This window comes from Hakea prostrata, chromosome 5, assembly GCF_041222555.1.
Source record: "Hakea prostrata isolate BN-2017 chromosome 5, UWA_Hpros_2, whole genome shotgun sequence".
Lineage (NCBI taxonomy): Eukaryota > Viridiplantae > Streptophyta > Magnoliopsida > Proteales > Proteaceae > Hakea > Hakea prostrata.
The window spans coordinates 14112469-14135072 of NC_142604.1; the positions used below are offsets into that span (position 1 = coordinate 14112469).

At 37.4% G+C, this 22604-nt stretch overlaps 1 protein-coding gene across 1 annotated transcript; it reads left to right on the forward strand.

The window, feature by feature from the left end:
• The first annotated feature begins 1336 nt into the window (after nucleotides 1–1336).
• On the forward strand, nucleotides 1337–13380 carry LOC149015323 (uncharacterized). Its single transcript, XM_089157056.1, has 7 exons — nucleotides 1337–1725; nucleotides 1942–2030; nucleotides 2194–2332; nucleotides 3906–4100; nucleotides 4241–4363; nucleotides 4627–4889; nucleotides 12844–13380. Exons 1-7 carry the CDS (start codon nucleotides 1584–1586, stop codon nucleotides 12952–12954), a joined length of 1062 nt encoding a protein of 353 aa, XP_089013182.1. The 5' UTR covers nucleotides 1337–1583; the 3' UTR covers nucleotides 12955–13380.
• Nucleotides 13381–22604: the final 9224 nt, after the last annotated feature.

Genomic DNA, 22604 nt, shown 5'->3' on the forward strand with positions numbered 1-22604 from the left:
TTTTAAAAAAAATAAATTTTGAATTGAACATGTTTTTTTTTTTTTTTGCCAAACATAGAAAAAAAAAATTCATTCAAAAGAAACAAGTCTGGGGAAAACCTCTTAGTTAACAAATCTGCAGAAACATTATATGCTCTCAAAATATGGATTGCTACACAAGTGTCACAAACCCAACAACAAGCTCCTAATGAGCTTAAATTAATCATTGAATTATTTTTATTTTTATTTTATCATGTCTTATCTTTTTCTAGCAGACAAATTTAGACTTTATTTTCAAATTTGAATTTTTTTACTTCATTTAGGTTCTAATCTAACAAAATCTTACGATGCTCGATCTGTCCAGATAGAAGTTTGTGCTTCCGTTGCTCTGTCATACATTTAGAAAAGGAAATTTCCTCGGGACATTTATCAAAAAAATAATAAATAGACGGGTTAGGCTACTTAAGTCATTTCATCATCTTTTCTTTGATAATGTTTGTATTTGACGATCTGGAACTAAGGGTGTCAATTGCGTACTAAAACCGTTTAACCATACCGAACCGCGCCGTCTAAAACCGCATCGTACCATTCAAAATTGATGCGTTCAAAACCAATTTCTTGATGCGGTTCGGTTTTAGGTACTCATACGTCGATGACGATCTCAAACCGTCAATTGGTACCGTACCAAATTAAGAGATATAAATTGTAATTTTACAATTAAAACACTTAACCTTTTCCCTATCCTTAATTCCCTATTTCAATTTTTTGTTTCATCATTACTCATCTTCTTAGATTTACTTGTTTTGTCTTTATTAATTAAATTTATTTGTTTTATCTATGTTAATTTCAAATTATATCGATTGGTTGATCACAATTTCATTAGGATCTTAATGAATTAATCACAAAAGTAGCATAAGTTCATTTGTACCAAAATTGTACTGCATTAGATACCACGTTTAAACCGTTTTTCCGTACCGATTTAATACCGAAACGGTACCAAACTATTTTTGTAAATATCGAAACCGTACCGTACCGAATATAAACGGAACGGTATGGTTCTGATTTTCAATATTCAAAGTTGGTACCTTACCGAACCGTAACGAATTACCAAAACCGTACCAATCGACACCCTTATCTGGAACCTACATTTCAAACATCTTATAATTTTGAATATATTAAATATGAGTATAAGACTTGGCGATTTTTACTGATTTGCCATTGGTTTTTCAAAAAAGGTCATAACGAGAAGATCACAAAAATAACCCTCAAGGACCTCAATATTACCATTAAAGGAAGGGTAGAAGTGTCTTAGAAGTGTCTTTGCAGTTTGCTGTTGGTAACTAATTAGGTAGTACAGTGGAAATCAATTGTGTTCTTCTCTGTCACCTCCTCCACCGATTTCCGCGTTCGGTAGTGGAAGCAAAAGCTGTTCGTTGAAAGGTGGAGACCGGAACTTGGAGAGCTTTATTTGTTGTTCTTCCTGGATCTTTACTGTTGTTTTTCCTTTCTGGGCATAGAAAAGTTCTTTACAGTTCGGAGAAGAAAGATCAAGAAAAGATGATGGAATGAAGTCCAAGTGGAAGGAAAAACCTTGAAGAAGAGATATGGCTAGGGGAGAAGGAAGAGGGAAATTGTGTTCTTACAAGAAAACTACTATAATCATCTGCTCTGTTAACATTGTGGCTGCTCTTTACATTCTCCACTCTCTGTACAATTCTCTCTATATCTATAATGACGATCCCAATGGTTAGTGTTTCTGGATTAAATAATGGTTTGATTCATTGATTCCACCGCCAATATCCCCATTTTGGGTTTTGTGTTTTAAGTAACTATTTGCTTTCTTTTGAAGAACCACTTTGGAACTTTGGGTTCTGGATGCAATGAAAGAAAACTTTTTTGGTGAAAAGTTCTCTATACTTTGCTTTGCTTGATGAAAATAGATTTTTTTTCTCCCTTTTCTAGTTGGTAAATTTACTGAAGATCAGATGAAGAGAATGAAGGATTCTATTCGGATTCGGAAGATGTCTGAACCCAGGGAACTTATCAGAATGGTGAGTTTCCGCTTGGGGTTTTCTTTCCCTCTTCTTTTTATTGTTTAGGGAAAAGTTATAGCTATTTCTTTAAATCCCCTTCTCTGCCAGCCTGAGAAATTGTGTGTTTTTGGCTATTGTCTCATTATGGATTTGATTTGATCCTATTTTATGTTGGAAAAAGGTGAAGCAAATCAAAGAAGATTTAGCTAGAGGAAACAGTGTACAAGAATTGTCTCAGCATGTGAAACAGATTGTAACTAGAGAGATTCTACAGAAGTTGAAAGGGCTGCATACTAAGACAAATATCAGTGAACACAGAGGTAGGTGTTGGGCTCTCCTACACTTGTTCATTCCTTTATTTTGCAAGGAAAAAGGATTTGAATGTTCCAGAGTTCACCCCCTTAATCGCAAAGTATACCAATGACACCACTGTGTATCATTTTGGAATGTTTTATTATGTGCAAGGTGGCATTACCCTCATTTGGTCGGATTGAGCTTAAAGTTATATTAATCATTTAGTTAATAGCTAACATTGAGTTGATCTGGAGGTTCAACGCCTATATGGAGATTAGGGAAGTGATCCCTCTGCCTTTTGCATAAGCTCTGTCTTTTAACTTGATTATTTGATCCTTATGGGTATTTTATACCTTTTATATAGCTATGGTTTTTTTCTGTTAGCATCAAAAGGGTACTAGAACACTTTGTATATCATTGCCAAATACTGTAGAAAAAAATCCATTTTTCTATTTACTTGAAAGAATTAGTGTCTCAGCCAATGACTATGGATGTAGACAGGGATGTTGGCCCTGGTATGGGATTTGACTTATTTCAAAACTACTGGACTTGGCCACGGATATGGTACCAAATCTAATATGGTGGAAAGTGGCAACATGTTTGTGCTATTGGTTTTTCAAGATACTTGTCTCTTTCTCACAAGTATTATATTGCCTGATCCAATGAAAAGCCTAGTTTGTAGAAACTTACAGTATATTGGTTGGAGAAACATCAAGGAAATTGGTATTTATGTAGGCAACCTGTTAAGATTGCGAATAAAAGAATTCATACCCTAAGCATCCATGGGAGACCAGTTTCAATAATTATGTTATTGTGTTGAGAATTTATATAAAGCCTATTAAAATTTACCACTGTGAATAAGGGTTATTTTTGTGACAAGGGAAGAACTGGACTATTAGCCTACTAGAGATCAAGGAAGAGTAGAGAGAGGGATTCAGCTATATTTATGATATACAACAACAGTGAGAAAATGACCGAATAAGGGATCTGCCGATACGCAAGGCAAGATCTTACTCAACCTCTCCTGATAGAGACAGTGCCTAACAGCCTAATACTGCTACTGACAACCCAACAAGCGATCCACGATTCCTATGGGACCACAACTTAAGAATTGTTAGGATCAATATATTGGGTAGAAGTGGTGAGAAAAGCCATGCCTGCTAATGAACACAATAGAAGATATGATCGTATACAGAGTGGAACAGGATTCTTATAGCTGATCCACAAATTGCAGACAGGTTGGTATCAAATTATTTTGTTTGGGTAGCTTTTTTATGTGGGAAGGAGCATCAGTTATCTTTGTAAAGTGAAAACTGACCATTGAATTGTCTAATTGGATCTGCGGAGTAGTTTTTCGATAAATAGCAATTTGACAGTCTGTTTGACATATTCTGGAAGTGTGTCATTACCTAGTGTTCCGAGAAGAAGAATTTTCCATTCATCAACAAGAAAGAATCTTCATTAGAATGTAACTTTGAACCAGCTGTACAATATCCATGTTTAGGTTTGCAGGCTTTATGCTGCCTGCTTTTGTTTTGTCATATTTCTTTTTGTTACACATTCTTTCAAGTTCTTTTGGTGACTGTTTCTGACAAGCAGAAGCATTGGAGAGCTGGCGTCAGGAAAAACTACAGGAGGTCAGACAGTTAACAATTCAACAGACTACCTTGAATTCAACCATTCCAGCTGACTTGAATTCAACGATTCCAGCTGACTTGAATTCAACCATTCCAGCTGACTTTAATTCAACCATTCCAGCGGACTTCAATTCAACCATTCCAGCTGAAGAAGCTGGTAAAATCTTTTTCCGTCTTCATTTGTTTATGATGTAAAGGAAAATAATTGACATCTTCTATTTTCTTCTTAGCTTCATTTATCAGAATATTTCGTTTATGATACTTGCTGCTGGGTATACTGAAAGCTCTTCTCTGCAGAGAAGTTTTTGAGAATCTTGGAGTCTGATTGGACCATGCTCCTTGAAGAAATTGGCTATTGGATGCCATCTGAAATCATCAACAAGGAACATCATGATAAATCTGAGGGGGACCTCGAACTTGGTAAAATATCTTCTGATATGCTGGTTAAACTTTGTTTCTCTCTAATTTTTCACCACCTATTTTTCCATTTATCTTGATTCCACTTGTAAAAGGTGGGGAGTATGTTTGTTGGTCTTTGGGTTACCACTAAGAAGCTCAATAACTTGCAATATCTGATTGCCTCCAGTGTGCTGCATACTAAATATGGTTTTTATCATTCCTATGTTTTACTGTGATGTATTGAATGTATCTTTACCCCATGGACTCTTTTCTTTTTTCTTCAGAGGAGCATATTATACCTGGACGGCCAATTCCACCCGAATGTCATGCCGAGATTCATACAGATTATGATGGAACTGCTGTCAGATGGGGTCTTACCCACCCGAAAAATAGTGCGGCTGACTGTTGTCAGGCCTGCTTGGATCAGGCTAAAAATGCAAAACCTGGTGCACTGAAATGCAATATATGGGTTTATTGCCCTTCTGAGACAGGGTGCTATTCGCCAGATATTTATGAACACAAGCATCAAGAGTGCTGGCTGAAATATGTAAGGCTTCACTTGGCTCTTTAAATATTTTGGTGGGCTTGCTGGATATCATAATACAATTGAACAAGGATATTGATCTTTCTTTGGGTCAGAACTGTTTCTGAGTTTCCTGGAGATCATATTAATTAAGCCTTATTGAACTCATGTATTTTGTTTTCAATGAGGGGCAAAACATCTAATTTAGTCAAGGGGAGCAAATCCTATCAAAATGCAGAGTAAGGGAGTAGTAGTAGCAATTTACAAACTATCCTGATTTGCACCATTATTAGGCTTCAATGTTTCCTTAGTACACTGCATCATTATTAGGGTTCAACTTTTCTATCTTACCACTAAGTCAACCTTATCCCAAACTAATGGGGTTGGTTCCAAAAAGAGGGAATTAGATGCTAGATGATGAATGGAAAATGAAAAATGGTTAAGTAAAGAGAAAATTGAAATTAACAGGAAAAAGGCACAGCCCAGCTAGTCTGGGGAGTCTCAACTAAAAATGGGGCACAGCACATGAACCCTTGCCCTTCGGTAGGTTCTATCCAAGGTTAATGCTTGGAATAAGACTTTTGAGTGTCCTTTATAATTTCTCCCCTGGTCATTTTAGGTCTAACCCTGGATCTTTTGGCTCCTCCATAGGGATCATATCGCTCCTTAAAGAGACATTCCTAGGCCTCTATTGAACATGATCTTACCATTTCAACTCTCACAGAGCTTGTCATTGATGGAGGTAACTCCTAAGTCAGCTTTAATATGATCATTCCTTACCTTTTTCCCCCCACATCCATCTTAATATCCTTGTCTCTCAGCTTCACAAGGCTTCTCAATATGACACTTCTTAACTGCCAGCATTCTACCCCTTATGTCATGGCCAATCAAACAATATTCCTTTATACATTAGAAGTTTCGTGTAAACTTTAAAGGAATATGTCAGTCACTCAGTACTCTGGACTGATGTTGTGCACTTGATTGATTGGACAAGTATGATTAGTTTTGGAGACCCAGTCCCAAACAGAACCAGTCCAAAGGTTTCGGTCCTACTTGGTCTGGAATGAGTTTAATAATAAGTTATTTTAAGTCCTTTAGTTGCTTCAGTAGATCTTGTATGATTAGCCTGGTAGTTTTTCCTCTTCTCATCTTTTGCTTGGTTTGGTACTTCTTATTTCAGTTGGTTTCTACTTTTATGCAAGGTTGTTTATTTATGATTGTAGCATAGAATCAGTTACAAAGTTTTGTTTCATTAAGATTTAAGGAGTGAAGCTCTGCCTATGAAGCCCACTATAGCAGTTCCCCTGCCTCTATCTGCACCAACTAGGTACCGGAGCAAAGAATCCTACACCCCTTCTGTCAGTCTCTCTCTCAACCTACTGGTCATCTTTAAATCGGTCTTCCATCCGTGCAGCTTCACATCTCCATTAACCCTCCCGACTTAAAGTAACCCTTTCCAACTTCTGAAAATTAACATCTCCCTAACTCCTCCCAAATCAGAGTAACCTTTTTTCCTCATTCTCTTTCCCAACCACCCTTTGTGCCAGTAGTGAACCCCAAATGAAAACATTTTCTGTGTCTTAGCTCCCTCTTGGATTTTAAACATCAACGAAAAAGTTGGAGCACTTTAAAGCATGCCCTTAAGCCCTAGGTATTGTTCCTGGTCCTGCAGAGTAAGGTCTTGCTGGCTTAGTTGAGAAATCTCACTTTGTTGGTTCCATGGCTGTATCTCTCTTCCTTTGTTAGGGGAAAAGAAAGGAACAAACCCACCTCAGTAGACTAGGTAAAGCAATCAGCAACTTGGTCCTGAAACATGGGAAATCAGCAATTTAGATTTTAAACATCAGATAAAACTCTTACACAGAGAAGGTGATGTAGGAGAAACTCTAGAAACTAGGGGACCTACAAAGTGGGCTACTAGACTCATAAAATTAAACACCTATTCTTGACAAATTGTAAAGAAAGGAATTTGCAGCACTTGAAATCTGATTAATCATGCATGTAAGACAGCTAAAGTAGAGAAATAAACACAATAAGTCTTACTGGTAAACACAACTAAACAAGAATCAATAGGGAAACAAGGGGATGGGGATCTTGGCACCATAACACTAAATTGAATGCAAGGATATTAATAAACTTAAAGAAAAATAGAGCTGTCCTAATCAATATCAGATTTCTAACAAGGAATTCAACAATTAACAATGTAAAGGGAGTCTTAGGAAGTTTTTGTTTTAAACAAAACTACTGCCAAAGGATAAATGAGAAATATTTTGGGAGAGATAATGTTACCTGCTGATCCTAGCTGCAAAACAAGGGTTAGAAAGCATCTAGGAACAGAAATAAGAGAAAGAAAAAATATTTTGAAGTAGTGGTGAATCCTAGGAAAGGAGAAAAAAATATTTTGAAGTAAAGGCGTATCCTAGGAAAGAGAGTAAGTGATAAGAGAGAGGGAGAGAAAGAAAAGAAATAAAGAGAAGGGAAGGGAGACTAACAAAAGACAACTAGACCGCCGTATAAGGGAAAGAGAGAAGAATTTTCTGCAAGAAAAACAGAACCGTGGGGTTTGGGGAAGAAGAAGATTTCCAGGAAAGAAACTAGGTCTTTTTTGAGAAAAAAAGAGTAGATCTTTGTAGAGGAGAGCAAGGGGAATTTTTCTAGTGGGAAACAAGGGTGAAAGGAGGAGAGAGAGGTTACCTGAAGAGAGGGGAAAGTGCTGGTTCCGCCAGAGAGAGAGAGAGAGAGAGAGAGAGAGAGAGAGAGAGAGAAAAAGCAACGTGAGCTCTTTTTTTTCAAATTCTTTCATTCATTGATTGCCAAAAACGAATTTCATACAAAGTTTAAATAAAAAAATTGATCCCTCACAACCCTACATGTTTAATTTCCAAAATAACCCCAACTTAAGTTGTAAATATAACCCAAACTCAAAATAATTCAAAATTGGGCCTAAATAGACTCTAGGCCCAGCCCATAAAGACTCAAACATGAAATTAAAATATTTCAATAGTAAACTACTACCCAACCCATTAAGACTAAGGAAAATAACATGACAAACTGCCTATGAGCAGTGTTTCTCATGGAACCATAGGATCCTAGCAATCCGATAACCTCCGAGCTCATCATCCATCCACATAGAAGCTGTCGTGGGATGATCTCTATGTCGGTGTTGCCGGTAAACTCAAAACTGCTCACTGATGTCCTCATCAGAAGGTGATTTGAACAAAGGTTCGTCCCCCCCCCCCGGGACTGAAACCCTAGAGTGGGTCCGAATGCCACTCCAAAAGGGCGCATCGAGGGTTGGCTGAACCCTCCATTAAGGGTATTTTGGTCAATTTCAGCCCTAATTATCTTTTGGAGTTAATTTTCAGGTTTTTATTATTAATTTTCAAAGTCATGTTTGGTTTAGGAGTCTTGGTTCAACTAGTTAGTCGAGTTATTGACTCCTTAGGAGTCTTTCTTTAAAAAAGGACTCTTACAAGTCTTTATTTACAACAGGAGTTCATTTCCCTTATGTTGGAGTCTTAATGTCTTAGGAGGAATGTATTTTCAAGAAGATTCCATTATTTGTTTAGTTTAAGGCTCTCTTTGTTATAATTTAAATTTATGATTATTTGACCTATAAACATAAATAGATGCATTTTGTATGATTTATGACGGTTTCTCGTTAAAATAAATTGATTTAAACAAATTCATAAATAGATCAAGAGTTGTTTATGATTTATCACTATAAACTCTTAATTTCTATTTATGTGGGTACCATTAATGAACATGTGCAAAAATTACTACTTAAGTAGGGGTAAAAAGGTAAAGTTACGAAAAATTAGCACAAAACATTGTTTTTCTCTTTCTCTAACCTCCACATTGCTCCCATCTCCACCTTAACAATATTTTAGGAATATTAAAATTACCCCAAACCAAATAAAGCTAACCAAATAAAAATTAAGTCGATATAAATTTTACAAGATAAACCCAAAACCAAACTAATGATACATAATATGTTACTCACTTGATGGTACCAAACCTATTTCTTTTTATATAATATATTATGTCTAGTAGCAACCAGACAAAAATTGTTTTTCACTCATAATCTATTATAATAATTCATTATTCATAAATAGGTCATAAATGTAAATATAAACTGTGCTAGAGACTAGAGAGACCCTAAATTAAAGTCTTTAATTGTGTGGTTTTATTAATTGTAAAGGAGATCCTAAACTATAAAGGATTCCCACTTAGATTGGAGTCTTTAGTAGGCTAAGCCTAGTCTTCCATTGTAATCTTTAAGTTTGATTATTGAATAAAATTGAGTTTTAAGGATCTGATCTTGTTGTTGAAGAGGCCACGGTTGAGTATTTGAGAGTTCTTATTCAAGATCAGCATCTCCTTCAAGATTTCATCTTTCTTCTTCCAATTTCCAGCAGCCGTTGACAGTCACAGCAACTTCCAAGTAAGTATAGCAAAGCCCCATTCCCTCCCCTAACCTCCCATACCATCTTACCACTTCCCAGCTGTTTCCCCTCTTGTGCAGGCCCATAAAACCGCTACCCTCCCATCTCAGCCTCTCCCCAGCCCTCCCCTCGCCCCCGCAGACCTTCCCATCTTCCTTGCGGCAACAAGGAAATCCTCCCCCAGCCCCTTCCTACCTTACGACACCCTCCTTGCGCCTTTCTTTCCCTTTTGGCCCCACCCCTCTTCTGTTTATTTTGACTTGTGGCAGATCTGAAACAATAAGGGAAAAAGAAAGAAAGAAAAAGAAACAAGAAGAAGAAAGATCCAAAGATTGCCCAAGATCTTTTCCTTCCCTTAGAGATGAAGCCCATAGTTACCCAAAATTATCCCTAAACCCCTCCAAACCCAACCACAGACTTCCCTGGGCATCCTAGGTTCAGTCTGGATATCACAAGTTCACTCCCATCTTGATTTGATAAAACCCTAATTTTACCCTTCTTCCCCATTGAACCCTACCCTCTAATTTGTGATAATTGAGCTTTGCCATAATAATTTTAGGATCATCCTTGGTACTTAAAATCATCCCATTGACTGTTGGAGATTAATTGCTTGAAGATTCTAAACGAACTCTAAATTTTAGGGCCTGTTTGGTTACTTGAGTTTGAAGATTTCAAAAATCTAGAGATTTTAATTCTATAGATTTCAAATCTATAGAGTCATGGTTCATAAAATTAACTGTTTGGTTAGCCTGAATCTTTGGAATGAAATCTATAGATTCATCCTTAAAAAACATTTATGAAGTCATGGTTCAAATGTTTAACACTTTTATAGTAGAGATGAAATCTCTGGATTTCACCTTATACCCATAAATCTACAGAATCACGTTTTTAGTGTAAAAAGGTGAATCTCTAGATTTCATGAATCCAGAGATTCAGACAACCAAATGGGTATAAATCTCCCATTTGTGAATCCAAAGATTTCAAATCTCTGGAATCATGTAACCAAACAGGCCCTAAGGAATCCTTCCGAGAAACCCTAACCCTAAAATTGGGTTTTCCATCAGAAGGTGGGCAGCAGCGTGAATTTTAATAAAGGAATAGATTGTCTCATCCTTGCTGGGATGAATTACTAAAATTCCCTTACCCAGCGAAAACCTTATTGAAGTGATGAAAAACCAAGCTTTGGCCTGCTCGAGCCCATTTTGCTGGACAGCAAGCCTAGGGTTTGTCTTGTGCCTTGGTTTTCCACTTGGTGTAAGTCTTGAGATGTACATCGTAGTTGATGAACTATTCCTGTGCTGAGTTTCGTACCAACAGCTATCTCAGCTGTTGAACATGGAATTACTCTGTTACTAAGCCTACTTGGCCACCAATTCATTTTCCCCAAAGTATTTTCTGTTCAATGAAAGAGCATATTTATAGCTTGGCAAAAACTTTACAAGATATAGAAAGTCTCAAAAATATAAACTAGTAAATAAAAGCTAAGCCACTACAATGAAAATTTCCTGTAAAAATCAAAACAGAAATCTCCTAATATAGTAACAAACTGAAAAATTAGACACCGCCTAAAATTCTTTTACATTGAAGCAAAAGATGCTTTCTAAAACTGAAAAAGCGTCCAGAAACGAAGCAAATATTGGAGCATCGGAGCGTTGTAATAAAATCTTTCTCCACTTAATGGGTCCACAAAATCCTCTAGAAAGCATCCCAAAACAAGGCAAATATAGGATGTGACAATTGACCAGCATGATGCAAATTTCAATCAAAACCTGAGTTAGACCCAGGCAAAAAGCAAAGTCTCTAGGTTTCGACCAAAAGTTTGGTCAAAACCTGGTACTCTTTTTTTTTTAAATTCAACCGTAGGTTTTGAGCCTTATATGACCTCCATTTCATCTAATTTCTTGTCTCCTTCCTATTTAAAGCATAATAAACACATTGGAATTTGTATTTTGTCCAAAAAACCACTGAAAAATTAGCATTCAAGTATACTAACAAATGACTGGTTCTAACAAGTACAAATTGTATTGCATACATGTATAAATCAACATAAATGAATTGTTTGATAGAATGGTTACATATACAATAAGTCAACAAAATACGATGACCAGCTAGATTAAGTGATGATGTCTCACATATATTAAGTTCAAGCCCATATATTATGCATACATACGTATTTTTTTTCAAAATACATAATTTAGAAAATTATTTTTAAAATAAAAAAAACTTTGACAACACATAATCATAGATCATAGTCCTAGACTAGAGAGATATTAATTTCAAAGCAATACAAACAAAACAAAGATAAAAAAAGTGGGAAGTTTTGGAACTGTTGTGTATAGCTGTTGTGGCTTAAAGGATGTTTGAAGGCAAAAGAGGAGCAAAAGAAGTGTTTGAAGGCAAAAGAGTTGTGGAAATTAGGTGAAAATGGGATAGAAATAAACAAAAACCAAGGGAAAACAAGTTGGAGTGTTGAAACTTGCGAAAATTTGGGTCGAAACTTGGTGTCGATACAGAATATTTTGGGAATTTTGTTTCGATTGGAGATTTTGCAGGCAATTCTGTCAAAATTTTGCATGTTTCGACCGAAATTTATTCCATGGTGACAAGTACAGCTTCAGTTTATGATCTAAACCAGGATTCCCCTTGTTTGGCTCACGAACAGTGAAATATTTGGATTAGTAACTCTTAAGATAACCAATCTTCTTGTGTAGTCTGACACTGGGAAACAGACTATATCGGCGCCAAGAATAACACGCTTGACCAAGTGACTGGAATCCTCTGAGATCAGCTGAGCAGGACAAGCAGCAGAAAATGACGGACAAAGCTGCTGGACTGAAGGGTGAGGCTGATCTGTAACATCAAAAGAATGACATTCGCAGCCTGGACCTTCTTGCTTCGTGGCAGAGCTTCCCTTATTGCAGAGATAGGGCTGATCAAAGAAGAAGATTAGTTAATGAGCAATAACATTCTTAGACCACAAGTCAAGCTCATGCCCATGGTTTATCAGTGTGTTGTGCTCTGTGGTCTAATTTCAGGATCCATGCTTTTTTGTTGTTTCAGCCAATTATAAGAGAGGGATTCCAAGAACCACTCTGATACCATGTGAATAACAATAACAAATTAAGAGAGAGAGAGAGAGAGAGAGAGAGAGAGAGAGGAGAGAGAGAGAGAGAGGAGAGAGAGAGAGAGAGAGAGAGAGAAGAAGAAGAAGAAGAAGAAGAAACAGGTAGAAGAGAAGAAAATAGACTACCAAGCCAAATATGTATATCATGTAAACAGTACCCAAAACATGGCAACCGTTGTGATTAGCTAATTTCATGTTTTAGCTCCTTTTTCTTATCCAAATTATAATATGTTGCAAACAAGCCCCTTTGATGTTTTAAGCTATTTTTCTTGTTTTCCAGTTTGTATATATGTTTCAAGTAAGTACATTAAGGTTTTAAGCTCTTTCATCTCATCATATATGCCTATCATCTTTGAATTTCACCTAACAGTTACTCTAATCAGTTATACTTTCTCATTGTCAAATACAGGCAGAGAAACCTCAATTGAACTTCAAGGAGAAGTACCCAGAGTCTTACAGAGATTCTCACCCAACTGCGCCAGTAATTGTTCCTTGGATCTCTGGTGTCACAAGCTCATGATGAGGACAAGGGTTTGCATCAGTGCATCAGGAGGTTGGTTGAGTGAGAATCTGGGATAGCCTCAAATCCTGCTGTCGTGCAAACCCCTACACCATGGGTTCCAGCTCTGCTGGTCTTCCGTTGGAGAGGAGTAAATTTTTTTCTCTGATCTTAAGCTCTTGTTCATTTATTTTGAGGCCCTTTTTATAAGCTGTAGCATAGGTTCTGTTCCAGGAGCAGAGGCTTTCTACTTTCAATCTCACACCTGGGGGAGTTTTGTTCAGTAAAACCTGCCAAAGCTCATGATGGATGTAACCAGTGATCATAGAATCGTTATAATGAGGATGTGATGGTTTATAGAGATTTCTTCCATTTCTCTCATGTGACAATATATAGGCCTTTAGGGCTGCTGCAGCTCTGAATAATAGATGAAAATCTCCCCGAGCGTTCACCGTGTTTGGTATCCTTTCTTGAGGAACAGAAAAAAGAGAGACAGAGAGAGGAACAGGTATTGAAGTTCATTCTAGATTCAAAATCTTTTCCAAGAATACGTACCAAAGAGTCTTAGTTTTTTAGGTGGTCCATGAAAGCATTCTTGAAATGATGATCTCAGGCCATGTTTGGTTTGCTTTCTTGGAATAGATTCTGTGTCTAGAAAACGTTCCTGAAACAAGAAAAGAGAGAGAAAAGAATTGGATGTCAAAATGCAGTCTAGAGACTTTGGACCCAAATTCTATTCCAAGAATAGATACCAATCAATCATATAAACTGGATTGGTTCATCGAACGGAAAACAACATAAACGTCAGTGACCTAATTTGATGGATTTGATCTACATAAAATGCAATTAGAAGACCTGAAACTATGCATGGAGGAAAGTAGCTAACAACTAATGGTTCTGGGATTGTCTCAAGATCAACCCCTGACTTGGGATTTACATGTAAGAGATCAATCCTAAATAGGTGGGTGGAGATCTTGCTTTTTTTGCAAAATGTTTTTTTTTTTTCGTCTAAGGAACCTGAAGAACAGCAAGTTTCTGAGAAAACCAAGTACTGAGTATTAGAATTTATCGTATTCTAAGGAACCTAAAGAAAAGCAAGTTTCTGAGAAAAACCAAGTACGGGCATTAGAATTTACCAATTTATGAGGGAGGGCGAAGGAGGAAAGTTGAAGCGTCACATTGGAGAGAACCTCGAGTCTCTATCCCACAGAGATTGAGAATTGTTTCCTTTCACTCCCTTCCACTTAGGGGTGTAAAAAGATAATCGAAATCTCCTTCGGAGTTTGCATCCGCATCCGTTTAGTGATATTCGAATTTGTCGATTAGTAATAGGATGCAGATATGGAATACCCCTTTCTTACCGTTCATTATCCATCTGATTAAATTGTCCGATTAAGTTACTCAGTTGGATTTATTTTTCTTATTTTTATAATTTTTTACTTGACATATGTGACTTTTTTTTAGATTTTCTACTAAAATAACTACCAAAGTTATTAAATTCTTAAATTTCAAACATGGCCTTATAAATAAAATGGTAAAGATGTCAACATGCAATCGAAAACTTGTATTCAATCTGTATTCATGTCCATTTAGAAGAATCTACTTAAGAAAATAAGTATCCGATTATCATCCAAATCTGACTAAATCTGTCCAAAAACCAACAGGATATTATCCGAATCTGTTTGAATATAATAAGATGCAGATATAGTATTACCACTATCCGATCCAAATCCGATCTGTTTACACCCCTGCTTCCACTATATATTTAGGAAGGAGGCTTACATATAAGCATTGATAAGGTGGATTTACTTAGTTGATTAATTATCCTCATTTCTGTAAATAAATAAATAAATAAATACTGACCAACATAGGATTTTGCTTTAAATAACCAAAAGAGTTGCAAGTTTTAACAAAGACTAGGGGTGTCAATTTGTAGCCCGAACCGTTAAAACTGAACCACACCGGTCCTTTATAGCCCAAACCAAACCTTAATGGGTTGTGTTTGGGCCGAGGGTGGTGGAGGCCTACATCAACCTGAAACCGAACCGCAACCCATTATATCCCGTTTTACAACCCGTTTTGTAATTTTATATTAAATAGTATTTTAATCATTATATTAGCACTAGGTAATTGGTCTAGACAACTAAAAAAATTAAGCATGAATTCAAAGATCAAATAGTCATTCTTCTATTTAATATCTAGATTCTTGATTTCTATAGGATTAGTGGATTTTTTTTTAATTGAAATTGACCAATAGCAACTATGTTTTTCCATAGAATTTTGGTTTTTGTTGTAAGATGCTCAATTATTTATTCTTGTTCTTTTTCTTGTACATCATAAACCTTTAGTCAATCCGAGTCTAAATCGTTAGTCCAAACCGTAAGTTAGTCCGAACCCAAACCGCACCAAACCAAAACCGGCCCGAAACCGTTATTTTTCTAATGGGCCGTGTTTGGGCTAGGTGTTTTTCAGCCCGAAACCGCACCGTTGACACCCCTAATAAAGACAAAGAAAAATCAATTGAAGAGTATCAGATTTGACCAATTTATGAGAGGTGTTTTGGGAACTAATCTGTCAACCACAAAGAAAAACACAAGCAAAACACATACAATGAATTTAACACAAATCGGCTATACCACCTACATCCACTAAAGAGAAAAAACTATTTCGTGGAAAACTTACATTAATTTAAAGCAGTGCTATCCCTTTGCTTGCCCCCCATCCCCTCCGAAGATAGATCCTCGGCATGGATACCTCAATCATCTGCAGGGATTGATGCATCATCGGTTATCCCACAAAAACTATTTATAGCGAATCCCAAAACCCTAATTCCATATAGTTACAATTATGTTTCTATACAAGTAATTGATTAAAAACGATTTATCAATTACTAATTATAGACTCACAGAATACAAAACACCCAAATCCAACAAAGTGGGGTAAATGAAGCATCATATTATGAGAGAGAACCTCAATTTTCAATCCCAAGGGTCTTGCACCCTCAGCATGGTATACTCTATTAACATGAAAGAAAAATGTACATAATAGATATAGGGTCTTATTTTCTGACTTTTTTTTTTTTTTTTTTTTTTTTCCCCTTTTTGGTATCCATTTTAAATTCATTTTTGTTTTAAAAATTTTAAAAATTCTCCACAAATCCATAATAGACTTTTTTTTTTCCTTTCTAATTACAGATTCTGGATCAAAAATTCATCCTATTTATTTTGGCACAAGTCTCTTAAAATCCTAGTGCAAATTGAGGGTATAATAGTAAACATACACTCTTTTTTAAGAAAACCTTATTATTTCTACTTTTTCTCACTCCCAAACCCCTAATGCTCTATTCCCAATTTTTATTATTACTTTTTTATTAATTTTTCATTTTGACATACCAAACTTATTTTTCTATAATTTATTTATTCTAGACAAAAGTACCAAACAATAGATTTTTATATTCATTTCTTTTGATTAGGCAAAATAAAGAAATAGAGTTGATACTAAAAAATCCCTTAACACAAGATCTTCGAAACATGTTAGAGGAATCTATCAAATTCGAACGTTATATGATTGCCCCAACCGAGATTCCAGCATGTAAGACAGTGAGAAAAGATGAAATTTAAGATGAATTAGAATGTTCTTTGGTAAACCACATGTCCCAAGTTCGAACCCCTTGCCCCGCTGCTTGGCACGTGGGCTTTTGAAATTTAAGATGAATTAGAATGTTCTTTGAAAAATCCTACCAATTAGAATATTTAATAAATTATGAGAAGCAATGGGTTTTATAAGTTCCTTAGCACTACTTTTGCAAAGAACCAACCTGACACTCAAATGGTGCATCTCCATTTATCTTCTTTATCAGGAAGAAGAAAAAAAAAGGGAAAATTTTCCAATCATGGATCAGTAATGTCACTTGATTAATTTCATGACTGTTCCCCCCCCCCCCCCCCCAAATTTACAAGGCTAAGTAATAACAGCTCTCCAGACCAGAATGTTACATTGTACCAGTGAACAAATCATTAGGTAAAAGAGAATCAACAGGCTACCTGCAATCAAATACTAAGTGAAATGTTTACAGAATTGACTGTGAATAAGTCATTACCTTCCCCAATACAAAATCACATCAAGTCTTCTTAATTTCCAACTTTGAACTACCTCTTCTTTGTACATCAGGTCGTTTTCTTATAATATCCCCTGATAATCAACCAAAACAATGGGCTTCGGAAGGCTATGAAAAATGTGTGCTAAAAATCCCTCCTTTTCATTCACCATTCCCATGCTAGCATGTTATGGTGCTGCCCTCACGGCTCCTCTGCTTGCAGCGTCTCCGCTTTAGTTCTGCAGCTTTGCTGCTACCACGGAAATACATGTATACTTGCTGCAAACCACAATAAGGAATAATAAGGCTGTCATGAAATGAGAATAATGAATGAAATGAGAATAATGAGTCTAGTGAAATTAAGAAAAACTACACTTTTTAAGGGAAGAGGTGGTTCGACGGGTTGCGGGTTGAGGAATACTAGAATGACAAGAACAGACCTGAATAACCCAGATGCTGACCAGTGATTCAACAAAGAAGAATCCAAATCCAATGAAATAGAAAATCTGTGAATAAAAATAGAGTGGATGCACGTCAGGGTAAACACAATTTAGTCAAGCAACAAATGTAGACTAAAAAAAATTCACAGGACGTAAGGTAATCCTATAGAACTAAAATCAGATCCAAGAATCATCCTTGCTGATCGCCTGATCCACGTCAGGAACACATGATATGTACATACATTATCATCATATTTATGAATCCGGGACCAATTAAGACTTGGGCACTCTGATCCTGAGATCCCAAGTCCAATCAAGTTCAAGTACCCATTCTGTTAGAATATTCAACCTCTAGAATGTTCTCCCTCCCCCCCACCTGTAGCCCCCCAGAAAGTGAGGCCCAGGGGAGTGAGGATCATGGTCTAGCTTCATCCATGCTCTACAATATCAGGACTTATTGCATGCAAAATCTGAAATGAGGCATCCCATCTAGTTTTAAAATAACAAGGCTTGGCTTTCCTTCTCAATAAAGTTTATATGGCAGGACAGAGTATCTATGAATCAGTCGAATGATAGTTTGGAAAGAATCCAAGTGTTAGGACCATATTGTCTATCATACTTCACAGGTAATTAAGCCCAACAACATTACACCATGTGGCACAAACAGTTCAAATTTGGATGATTGAAAAAGAAGAAGAAAAAATACCAATTTCTGAGTGCAATGGACAAAATATAATTTTGGCATCTAAAACTGACATTGCCAAATACGTTCTCCTATACATTCAACAGCTAATAGTACCATATCAGCAAAAAGGAAGAAAACCTGAAGTTGGTGGTTCACATAGTTAAGATGGCCATGAAAAATAAAAATTTAAGCATCCAAGCGGTGCTCTATCCAAGGGTCACTTCAATAAGATCTGACTTCAGGTGGCTCAGAAGTGCAAGGCCAAGTAGAGAAGCTTTAATCTGGCCATGTAATAACAACATAAAAGGACCACTTAATGTAAAAATAACAATTCCAGCTTCACTTCAACCCTAGCATTGAACCAAACAGGCAGATCACCCAGTCAGGTCAAATACTTATTAACACCTGGTCGTTAGACATGAAGACTCTTACAGCTTTAAGAAAGAAAAAAAAAAACCCCACTCAGAGCCAAAGTGACTGAGTCACAAACAAGTACATTTATAAACAAGCCGAGATCCTCAGTGCGTCTGATTATTTCTCCTCTGCAGCTTACTGTCTCCCTATTTGACTTTTAACCTCTAGAATCATCAATCGCAACACAGTACATGATTTTTTGCTACTCTTAACTAAAAAGAGCAGACCCTTAACCAATAGTCTACAATTTGCTTATCTTTTCCCCCCCATTTTCCCTTTCTTATGCTTACTCTCAATGAATTACACTCAACTAAACTTTTTTCTGAATTCAAAGGCACCATCCTGAAGAGACTGAATTATGAAAACCAGAGGATGCGATCAAGAATATAAAGGTTATATGGGTCAATTTCATTCAAAATTGAAAGGTAAAACAAAGAGTGTTCCAGTCAGACAAGGAAAGAAAGAAAAAGAAATGATTGAGGCCACTGAGGAGAAGACAAAAATCGGATTCTCAAGAGATTTGGGGAGGATGAAGAGGAAACCATCTTGTTAAACAACAGAAGCAGAATTGATGATTGCGAACCATTTGGAATCATTTTTTACATCAAAATCTTTAATTTTCAAGCTCCCACCAAACAGTAGCAGTCTTGGCCCTGGGACTGGTGGCATGATGGTGCTAATGCTAGTGAAGAGAAAAGCTTGGTGAGAGTAGGGTTCTCCTTCATTTGGTGTACTCTCACATGTTTCATACCTGTAATAAGGTTTAGCTGCTCTAAGAGATAGTTTTTGCTGTCAAATGAAACTCTTATGTCAGCAAAAAAGATGAAACTTAATGGCTCTTAGCCTGCGTGTGAAAAAGTCTTGTGTCAGAAAAAAGGTGAAACTTAACATTTCTTAGCCTGCGCTGTGGGTACTAGAGAATTTGAGTTATCATGTATTTGGGTGCTGAGGTGAAAAGGGTTCGTTGATAGGTACCCTTAGGAGACCAACCGATTAATCCTCTTCCAAAAGTTGGTTGTCAATGACCAATGTCAGCATCTTCAGACCCCCCCCCCTAAAAAAGAAACATTTTGGCCTTCTAGCTCATCCACCTTTTGTCAACAACTGTGATCAAGTAATTGGTCCATGAATTCCTTGCATTGTTGCCAAAACTTCCAGATTCTCTAAGTTGAAGTTGATGGTAGCCATCAGAAGTGTTGAATTTGAATTGAATCCATTGGCCAGGCTCGCTACGATATCAAATTTGATGTGAACCTGAGGTTGAAGTTCGAAGTTGGGGTTGTTACCGGACCCACCCATTCTCCAAGAACTCCACCGAAGCCAAATTCCAGGTCGGGCCCAGTTCTCAGTCTAGATAACCAGATTCATCATCTCGTTCAGCTACAGATCTCATCAATGTGGTGAATACTTTCATGTGATAAATGAAATGGGACAAATTTTGTGTATTAGCAGACCCTCAATTCCTCACTTCACATGTCAAATTTGAACCCAAATAGAGCTTGGCAAGTGGAAAAACACAGCCCCAAGAAATCCAAGTGATGTAAACCAAGTTTTAGGGTTAGGGGTAGTAGTGGAATTTTGCAAAAACTAAGGGCTGCCTAGAAATTCCAGCAAAGACGAAGGTTATCCTATGGTGTAAATGATGTTTCTACAACTCGAAACCCTGCTTGTAATGCTCTGTTCAGATCTTAATTTCAACTAAAATCCAAAAACTAGGGTTTGGGGAGGTTCCTGTTCGGGTGGGGGATGGTCTGCGTTTGCTGCCTTGACCATTCAGACCTTGGTTTAGTGATTCTGGAACATAGGGGAGGAGGTCTGAATTGCAGCAGGTTTTGGTTTCAGAGGTTTGAAAAATAAGTCGCAGACTTCATAGGAAGAAGATGGTACCATAGTATAGAAGATGGAATCAATTTGATTTAAGTAAGAATTTGTCCTGGGCAAGGCAACTGGGAAAGAATCCCAAGAGGAGTAGTAGCCTAAAAGTTATTTAGCAGTCGAAGATTGCCCTGGTCTTGCTATGCTAGTATGTTGGCTGATTTTTATTAGGAGTTCAATTCAAGGAGTTTTGGCTTAATGAAATTTTCTATTTTATATTACCCAAGGGTATTTTGTAATAGTGTTATTTCCACTTTATTATAAATAGAGGGTATGTGATCACACTGATCAATTCAAACCATTCTACCACAATCGATTTTTCTCAACATGGCATCAGAGCCAAAAATTGATTAGGGAAGAAAAAAGAGAAGAAAAAGGAACAGAGGGAAAAGAAGCAAATTTCGATATCTCTCGCTGGCGAATACCTACCTCCACCGCCGCTGTCATTGCACCACTGCCACTGGAACTGCTACACCTGCGACTGCATCTCCTCCAAGCCTGTTGCCCACACCATCACTGCCCAAGCCTGTAGGCCAACCCTGTTGAAGGAAGCACCACTGCTGCTGCAACTGCAACTGCTGCAAATAATATCGCTGCTAGACCTGTATCTCCTCTAAGCCTGTCGCCCACACCATTGCTGCCCAAGCCTGTCGAAGGAAGAAGAGATACTGCCCATTGCTTCTCTCAGACTGAAAAACCACCGCCTGTTGAAGAAAGGCTGTCGAAGCTGTCGAAGGAAGAAGAGGGTTATTTTAGAACCCAGCCCATTGAACCAAAACCAACATAGTAGTATTTTTCTTTCTCTACATTGATTGGGGAACCGATGCATTTCATACTGCCTTGAAGAGTGGAAATTTTAACGAGCTAGGGTTTTTAGGGTTTAGATGAAATTGAAGTTAGGAGTGGTCTACAATCCAAGTAGGAAGGAAAGGGGAAGCAAAGGGAGTGGGGATTAGGGATTAACTGGGGAGGGATATTGCTGTTGCTGCAGGAAGAAGAAGCTAAGAGGGGAGGGGAATGGGGAAGCCGTAAGGTAGGTGATGTAAACCGGGTCTAGGGCTAACAGTAATTGGGTAATTTCCCTAGACTTAGGATTTGCCCAGGAAATTCCATTAAAGGGAAAGGAATTTTTTGGGTACTCTAGGGCTTCTTGGTTCTGAAATTCAGACCTGTATTCTTTTGTTAACAAAATTCCAGATTTGAATTTTGAACCAAAAGTTCAAATTAGGGTTTAGGGTAGGTTCAGCTAGGGTTACGGAAGACTTAACTCTGCTGGTTCTGCACTTGCAGGACTGATCTCTTATTATATTCTATCACTCAGAGTGCAAACTGAGTGAGTAGAACTTAACAAAACCAGAATTCTGCAATTTAAAACTTCTGCAACTTCTCAAGGTAGAAGATGAAGTGCAGGCTTTCTAAAGTTAGGGAAGTAGGGCTGACTTGTATAAAATTAAGAGTAGGGCTTGTTCCTAGCGGTTCATGTGATCCTAATGGAGGTGAAAGGGGCTTGAAAGGGGTTGGGAATCAGGGTTTCCTAGGAGAAGGGCTGCTGCTATCGTGAGGAAGAAGGGGGAGGGGTCTTCGAATGCAAGGTAATGGGGTGGGGCTCGATTGTAACAGAAGCAGAAGGTAGAGGAACAAGATGCGATGGGGTTAGGAATTGTTCTAGGCCTAGGCAAGAGGGGAGGAGGCAGAGAAGCTACGGTGGAAGAGGGGAAGGGTTCTAGGGTTGTGCAGGAAAGGGGGAAAGGTGGGGAGGCTGCTGTACTTGATAGATTGTGGGTTGAATGCTTGACTGCTTTGAAGGCTTGAATGCTTTATGCTTGAAGACTAGAATGCTCAATAAACAACTGCAGGGTCCCCCTTAAAGGGACCCTGCCACCTCTTGGCAAGACCACTCAATTCTTCATTAAATCTGATCTAAAAATTCAATTGCATGAATAGGCTCTTTATAGCCTTAAAACGAAAGACTCTGACTGGGGTTGGGGTTCCCTAATAGATAAGGATCCCAACTCTAGACCACTACACTCAAAAAGGAATCAAATTACTACAAGATCAAAACCCTGGGATTGAAATCTTACTAACACACTCAAGTTATCTTCAAAAGTACATGCTAATCAAATTGGAATCTCTAAACAAACCAACCCAAACAAAAATTAGG

Coding starts and splice junctions, on each gene's coding strand:
- LOC149015323 (XM_089157056.1), top strand. CDS start 1,584: ATGGCTAGGGGAGAAGGAAGAGGGAAATTGTGTTCTTACAAGAAAACT. Junction 4,101..4,240: donor CATTCCAGCTGAAGAAGCTG/GTAAAATCTTTT, acceptor TCTTCTCTGCAG/AGAAGTTTTTGAGAATCTTG. Junction 4,890..12,843: donor AAGAGTGCTGGCTGAAATAT/GTAAGGCTTCAC, acceptor TGTCAAATACAG/GCAGAGAAACCTCAATTGAA.